The following is a 7,957-nucleotide window of genomic DNA, read 5'->3' as shown; positions in this document are numbered from 1 at the left end:
ATACCCAAACAGTAATAAAAATTTATGGGGTTTTCTCAAGCATTATTATTTTTGATTATGCTATATGATTTTTAAGATGACCATCGTAATGCCCACACCATATAACCAATTTGATTCCTGGAGAATATTAAAACTGTTGTGAGATTTTAAGTTTCAAATGAGATGTTGAGTGCCAAACAATATATTCTCATTATTAATCATTAGAAAAATCATCCCTAAAAAAATCATTAGAAAAATCTAGCCCGCGCATCGAGCGGGCCACTTTCCTATTAATTAATAAAGATAGCTGTATGTATCGATTGATGCGGAGGCCGAGGGTTTAACTTCCTTTTCTAAATAAGAAATAAAAAATATACGTTACCGCCATGAAAAAAAGCTGAAACCACAGTCCAAAGTGCTCATCCGGTTTCCTGGAATTCTATGAACGAGGAATCTTCAGAGAAAGCGGTAGACGTAGGGGTGGAGCCTCCGGGAGAACCACTGCGGGAAGTAGAAGGCCACCACAAAGCCCAGGACGAACCCGACAGCCGCCCCGACACTCGACTCGCCGCTGATTTGCATTCTACTCCTCGCGGAGGCGGGGCAACGACGATCCAACGGAGCGCCACAGAGCCCGTCGTTGCCGGCAAAGGACGCCACCGGAAACCCCTGCAGAAAAGCCGGGATCGGCCCGGACAACGAGTTGTTCGCAACGTTCATCGAGGCCAGAAAACGAAGCCTGGACAGCTCCAAGGGGATCTGGCCGCTGAGCTGGTTGTGCCCAAGGTCGACGTGGGCGAGGAACTCCCCCATCTTCCCCATGCCCGGCGGGATCGGCCCCCGGAAGCCGTTGTACGAGAGGTTAAGAGACGTTACAAACGGGAGCTGCAGCGAGATGTCCTTGGGGATCGGTCCGGCAAAGCTGTTGCTCGACAGGTCGAGGGTGCCGGTCATGCTCGCGCAGTCCCGCAGTCCCCGGGGGAACGGGCCTTGGAGCCCCAGGCCGCTGAGGCGCAGCGACCAGACCCTGTGCTGGTCAGCGGACCAGCACGTTACACCGGTGAAGCCGCGGATGTAACCCTTTGTGGCGTTGTGGAAATTCCACGAGGATTTCAGTGCGCCCCCGGGATCAACCACGGATCGCAGGAAGCTCTTGAGGCAGCGGACGTCGGGCTCGTCGCCGGAGCCGGAGCACGGCGTCGAGCAGCAGCTCATGAGCAGCAGCCAGAGGAGGGATTTCTTCATGCAATCGGACATTGTCTCAGACGTGCTACGTGGAGGAGTGGAACCAACTGCGCTGCGCGGCCTTCTATTGCCTGCTCGAAACTTTGTGTCGGGAACCCAGGATGACCACAGCTCTTAAAAGGGGGAATCCCTCCACGTGGCCTTAGACTTTTCTTCTGTACGTATTTTGTAGATCATGGTACAAAAGGAAACGTTTATAGCCGGCAGTCTGGCCGAGTCTTCCGCCGGACGCGCGCTGTGCGTTTGATCGCTTAGAATCCTGCGACCGTGCGTGTCTAGTGTAAGTTGATTTAGAGTAGTCGATCCAAACAGACACGTGTTTTGTTTGTTTTTTGTCTATTTAGGTCGACCAGACGGATGCACGTGTCGGTTTTTTTTTATTTAGATCGACAGATGCGCCTAACGGGAGGGTGACCCAAATTTGCCCTCGTAGAAAAAAAAACATGTTACAGAAATAAACATATATACAATATAAAATCTCTTACAATCTCTAATATCTGAAGTCAAGTGCCATATGGTATTCTCCGGCTGGATTGATGACGTGGTTAAGAAAGAATCCCGTCAATTCCTCTCAGAATTGCTCATATGAGATCATGTGGTAGGAGTTCATCCCGCATCTGCCAGATCTAAATTGAAGAAGGGGGTCAATACATGTGTACAAATGAAACTCAACACAAATGATGGTAATAAAATAAAAATGTGAATATTTTTGCTTACGCACTTCATATTGTTTTTCAGAGTAGCCCCGCTTATTAGAGGCCGTCGCGTTGTAGATGAACTCGCAAACGTAGTATCCACAGAAATCATTTTCCGGCTTCCTGCCACAAGCACTTTACGAGAAATAGAGGTCAATCAAACTGATAAGCAAGCATGCTAAATGGTATTGATGAAACTAGTTAGAATCAATGGGAGATGCACGGAATTAGATAGTAGTACTTACTTTCGGGTGTTTAAATCGCAGCTCGATCGGCAGTCCCGGAGAAATTACGGTGAACTCTTTCCAAACACTGCGAGACAAAGAAAATAATTACTTGATATAAGGAAATGAACAAAGTTGCCGATATGGTGCGATAATGATCGATCGAACTTACTTCTGGAGCATTCGAGTCATGTTCGCATAGTCTCAGGGATCTTTTCGTCTCGAGACTAAGACAGTTACTTCTCCCTGCTCAAGCTTAATCTTTAGGATAATAAATTGGAAGCTGCAGACGCATGCATAACTCATCAGTTACATTACTATAACCTCAAGTAATAAGAGAAACCGAATGTGCACAAGACAGTAATACTCACTTGAAGTTGTAAGGAAATAGTCTTTTATATTTGCTTTGATTTTTGAGCAACGATTGTAGCAAGTTGTCCTCGGTTTCTGAGACATTGTGTTTAACCGTCCGTTCACGTATGACATTTGGGTTAATGAACCCAATGTCATAGATTTGTGTTTTTTTGCATTCGACGATCTTCAATCTGAATAATATAGTGAGGATAATTATATATACATGCAATGAAAGAGCTGAGCTATATATAGATACTTAATTATAAAAGTAGTACTTACAGACAGTAGCAAGCCATGAGTGATTTGTCGAGGGCCTTTTGATTGTAGAACTGGAAAAACTCGTCAAAATCAACAGTAATCAGATTTTGTCCAACGAAGTCGTGCTCCTCTTTAATTCTCATCATGAAAGCATCCTTCCCAGACTTGCTGCAGGTTTGCATGTACCATTGATGGAATCTTCGCATCATCATCGTTAGAGGAGGATTTCCGTCTTTGACAAGAGGTTTGCCGTACTGGTATCTGAATTGGTCCACCTCCATTGTATTAAACACTATATCATCGCCCAGGTAATCAGCAGGATTGATACCGGGCACCATCCCCGGTAGATTTGCGACGATACCACTAGACACCTTGAGTGGGGGGCACGATTGGTTCGCCTGTTCGATTTTTCCCCACTTCTTCGTTCTGCTAACCTTTTATCACTTGAAGTAGTTCCCGACCGACGCGCATCTTCCAATGTCTTTTTAAGAGCGCGGACATGGTTGTCATCCGGTGGAGGTGGTGGTGGTCGCTTCAGGGAATTGATAGTGCGCTTTGCTTTCACCGGATCTATCATCTCCTTCGGAGGTAGAGATTTCTTTGCAAAAAAATCCCTCACTTGGGCTTCACAGATCTCCGCGTTTTCCTCCACGGTCCTCTCGTATGGTAACTTCTCAGGAGTCTTGATAGATGGACCGTATCTGTATTGCCTCCCGCCTCTGGCTATACTGCTAGCCGCCGGAGCGGCAACGTCTCTCTTCCATTGTTGCTTACGAGGTGGAGAAGGAGGCGGAGTGCTCCGACGCGCCAGAGTAGCCGGAGCGGCGGCGTCTGTCTTCCACCATTGCTGATGAGGTGGAGGAGGAGGCGGACTGCTCGGACGCGCCAGAGGAGGTGAAGTGCCAGCATCACACGCCGGAGCAGCCGGAGAAGGAGGCGGAGTGCCCTGATCACTCGCCGGAGGAGGAGGAGGCGGAGTGCCCCGACTCGCCGGAGGAGGAGGAGGAGGCGGAGGCGAACAGTTCGGAAGCTTGATGTGCTCCTTCCGCCATAGACATGGAGTCTTCAGAGCAAGACCCAGCTGAGTCTCCCCTTCACCTGTAGGGTGGTCAAGCTCGAGCTCCTCAAATCCCTCCGTTACTTCATCCACCATCACAACAGCATAGCCATGTGGAATCGGACGGTAGTGAAAAGTTCCGCCGGGTTGAGGAGGTGCAACAGAGCCGACAACCACCTTGACTTTGAGGTTCTGCCATTGCGTCATAGGTTGGCAATGTTGAGCCTCCGTGATAGCATCCACGGGGTAGCTAGGAGCCGTGAAGTCGGGCTGTTGAACGAGCTCGGTGGGAGCCACACTGTTTCTCCGCTGAGATGGCGGGGTAGCTCTGGCAGCTCGTTGGCTCTCAACTTGTTCCTCTAGCTTTTGTACTCTTGCATTCAACTTCTGCATTTCGCTCTGCTCTAGCTTCCTCTTCCTCTCCTGGGTTTTGTAACCGCCTGCGCCGGGAAACCCAACTTTCCACGGAACTGAGCCCGGCGTGCCTCGTGTTTGTCTAGGGTTCTCAGGATTCCCGAGGGCCTCGGTCAGCTCGTCATTCTCTCTGTCGGGAATGAATGTCCCTTGCTGTGCTGCGGCGATACACTTCTGAAGCTTCTTGACGGGTGTTGCAATTTGCTCGTCCGTCCAAACGCACTTCCCTGTTTCAGGGTCCAAGGTTCCCCCAACCCCGAAGAACCAAGTCCTTGAACGGTCTGGCCAGTTCAATGTCTCTGGTTTGACCCCTTTAGCAAGTAGGTCATTCTCAGCTTTGTCCCACAACGGCCGGTCTTTGAGGTAGCCACCTAACCCCGTGCGATGGTGAAACTTCTTCTTTGCAGCATTGTTCTTGTTTGTCTCTGACATCTTCTTACTCCTGTCCGATGTCTTGTAGGCCACAAATGCGGGCCAGTGATCTCTTATCTTCTCAAATCGGCTGGTGAATTCTAGAGTCTTCCCTTTGTCGACATATGATAATTTCAACTCATTCTTCCACCTCCTAAATAGATCTGCCATCTTCTTAAGAGCACACTCCTTGACCAATGGCTCTATAACTGGCTTACCCGGATCCTCCTCTGGCAGTAGGGTGAAATTTTCCTTCAGCGAGGTCCAAAGACAATCTTTCTCTCTATCAGTGACATAAGAAACTTGAGGGTCTTTGTTCTTAGGCTTATTCCATAGCTGGATGCTGATCGGGATGCTGTCCCTAACAATAGCTCTGCACTAAGCAGAAAATGCATCCTTGGTCCGCCTGGGTTCAATCGGTGGGCCATCGTCCGCGATTGCTGTGATCGTGAACCTTTCATCCTGGCGCAACCTTTTCTTTGGGCCTCGTCTTGTTACCGAAGTTTGGCTCGATCCGGAGGGCTATAAAAGAAGGAAGAAGAGTTAATATATGTACATACCAAAACAATTAATGCATCAATTAGCTAGTCAGCACAGGCTTACGGTCACCGTACTTTGCAATAGCTCCCTCCTCCGTTCGGTCACCGGAGCCGTCATCAAGGTCTCCTTCTATAACACCCTCGATGCGGCTATATCTCCCACGTGTCGAAGCACGACTTAGAGGCATAACCGCATTGAAAGCAATGTCGCAAGTGAGGTAATCTTCACACAACCCATGTAATACAGAAGGGAAAGAGATACATAGTTGGCTTACAATCGCCACTTCACACAATTACATGAAAAAATCATTACATCAACCAGATACAATCAAGGTCCGACTACGGAACCAAAATAAAAGAAGACTACCCCAAAAGCTACACAGATCGCCGATCTACCCCAACCGGGCTCCACTACTGATCAACTAGAACGAAGCAACACAAAGGACAAGATCTTCATCGAGCTCCTCCTTGAGCTTAGTTGCGTCACCTGCACGGTATCATCGGAACCTGCAAACTGGTTTTGGAAGTATCTATGAGTCACGGGGACTCAGCAATCTCACACCCTCGCGATCAAGACTATTTAAGTTTATAGGTAGGATAAAAGGTATGAGGTGGAGCTGCAGCAAGCGACTAGCATATTTGGTGGCTAAAATATGCGCAAAAGAGAGCGAGAAGAGAAGGCAAAGCACGATCGAGAAACTATGATCAAGAAATGATCCTACAACAACCTACGTCAAGCATAACTCCAACACCGCGTTCACTTCCCGAACTCTGCCGAGAAGAGACCATCACGGTTACACACGCGGTTGGTGTATTTTAATTAAGTTCAACTTCAGGTTTTCTACAACCGGACATTAACAAATTCCCATCTGCCCATAACCGCGGGCACGGATTTTGAAAGATCAATCCCTGCAGGGGTGTCCCAACTTAGCCCATCACAAGCTCTCACGGTCAATGAAGGATATTCCTTCTCCTAAGACATTCCGATCATGCTCGGCATCCCGGTTACAAGACATCCTCGACAATGGTAAAACAAGTCCAGCAAAGCCGTCCGAATGTGCCGACAAATCCCGATAGGAGCTGCACATATCTCGTTCTCAGGGCACACTCAGATTGTCCAAACTTCCGGTAGGCCAACCCAGAGTTGCCCCTGGTGGCCACCGGCGGCTGACAGCTTGGACCAACACTCAGAGGAGCACTGGCCCAGGGGGGTTAAAATAATGATGACCCTCAGGAGCGCGACTCCCAAGGGAAAAGAAAAGGCTAGGTGGCGAATGGTAAAACCAAGGTTGGGCCTTGCTGGAGGAGTTTTATTCAAAGCGAACTGTCAAGGGGTTCCCATTATAACCCAACCGTGTAAGGAACGCAAAATCCGGGAACATAACACCGATATGACGGAAACTAGGGCGGCAAGAGTGGAACAAAACACCAGGCATAAGGCCGAGCCTTCCACCCTTTACCAAGTATATAGATGCATTAATTAAATAAGAGATATTGTGATATCCCTACAAAATATCCATGTTCCAACATGGAACAAACTCCAATCTTCACCTGCAACTAACAACGCTATAAGAGGGGCTGAGCGAAGTGGTAACATAGCCAAACAATGGTTTGCTAGGACAAGGTGGGTTAGAGGCTTGGCTTAACAATATGGGAGGCATGATAAGCAAATGGTAGGTATCGCAGCATATGCATAGCAAAAGAGCGAGCAACTAGCAAGCAAATATAGAAGTCATTTCGAGGGTATGGTCATCTTGCCTGAGATCCCGCAAGGAAGAAGATCGAGTCCATGAAGAAGACAAACGGACGTACCCAACGGATCCTCACAACTCTGGAACGGAACCGAAGCTCACAAGAAAGGCAACCTGGAAAGAAGCAAACAACATAGTAAACAACCACTACAACAACATGGCATGATGCACAACAAGTATGATGCATGTCCGGTTTAATAAAGCATGACATGGCGAAGTGCACAAGTAATTCTACAAATTAAGTGGAGATCAATATGCAACGAGTTGCATATTGACGAAACACCACAACAAGTTATTTAGTTCGATCTCGTTTATGTACTTAACAATATTCAATGTTGTTTAGCATGGCAAGGGGTGAAGCAAAACAAAACTACCTATCTAGGCAAGTTTAAATGAGGCCGGAACAACAAAACAACAAGTCTGGAAAATCCTCATGTGCATATTTTGGTTATGGCACTGTTCTGCCCTAAACAATATTTTAGAGTTATTAAACATGCAAAGTGAATGCACCGTGTTAAACTAGGCATTTTCTACCCCAAATACATATAAAGATTATTAAATTTGGAGCTACGGTTAAATAGTTATGAATTAAAACATTTTAGCATGGCATTTATGCAAAAACATGCAAACAACAGTTTAAACATTTTAAACATAGATGAAAGTTGCAAATTATTAAACTAGATGAAAGTCTAGCCATGTTACATATATGACATGTTTTAAATGGATGCATGGTCCAAAAGTTATTAGCAGTTAAAAATAGGGGCAGTTCTGTAAATATGCAATGCTCTGAGAAATTAATAATTCGCTGCCAACTGAAAAAAATGAACGGGCCGAAACTGGCCGGCCCAAAAGTGCACAGGGAATGGGGGCTGCTCACGTCGGGCTGAGGCCCAGCTGAGCCTGGAGGCGCAAGGCGCGGCTTGCGGGCCATGCGCGTGAGGAAGTGGCCTCAAACGACCTGACCGGGTAGGGGCGCACAGGATCTGGCGATGGGGTCAACGCGATTGGACGAACCGGGCTCGTCCTCGAC

General features: G+C 47.5%; 1 protein-coding gene across 1 annotated transcript; it reads right to left on the bottom strand.

Annotated features, from left to right (window-relative positions):
* Window positions 1–435: 435 nt before the first annotated feature.
* On the bottom strand, window positions 436–1,236 carry LOC125527005 (inactive LRR receptor-like serine/threonine-protein kinase BIR2). The gene has a single exon (XM_048691584.1). It carries the CDS (start codon window positions 1,234–1,236, stop codon window positions 436–438), a length of 801 nt encoding a protein of 266 aa, XP_048547541.1.
* Window positions 1,237–7,957: the final 6,721 nt, after the last annotated feature.

The sequence above is a fragment of the Triticum urartu genome, unplaced genomic scaffold (genome assembly GCF_003073215.2).
Source record: "Triticum urartu cultivar G1812 unplaced genomic scaffold, Tu2.1 TuUngrouped_contig_256, whole genome shotgun sequence".
NCBI classification, from domain to species: domain Eukaryota; kingdom Viridiplantae; phylum Streptophyta; class Magnoliopsida; order Poales; family Poaceae; genus Triticum; species Triticum urartu.
The sequence above is the reverse complement of the archived record's forward strand: the minus strand, read 5'-3'. Positions and strand labels throughout refer to the sequence as shown.

Coding starts and splice junctions, on each gene's coding strand:
- LOC125527005 (XM_048691584.1), bottom strand. CDS start 1,236: ATGTCCGATTGCATGAAGAAATCCCTCCTCTGGCTGCTGCTCATGAGC.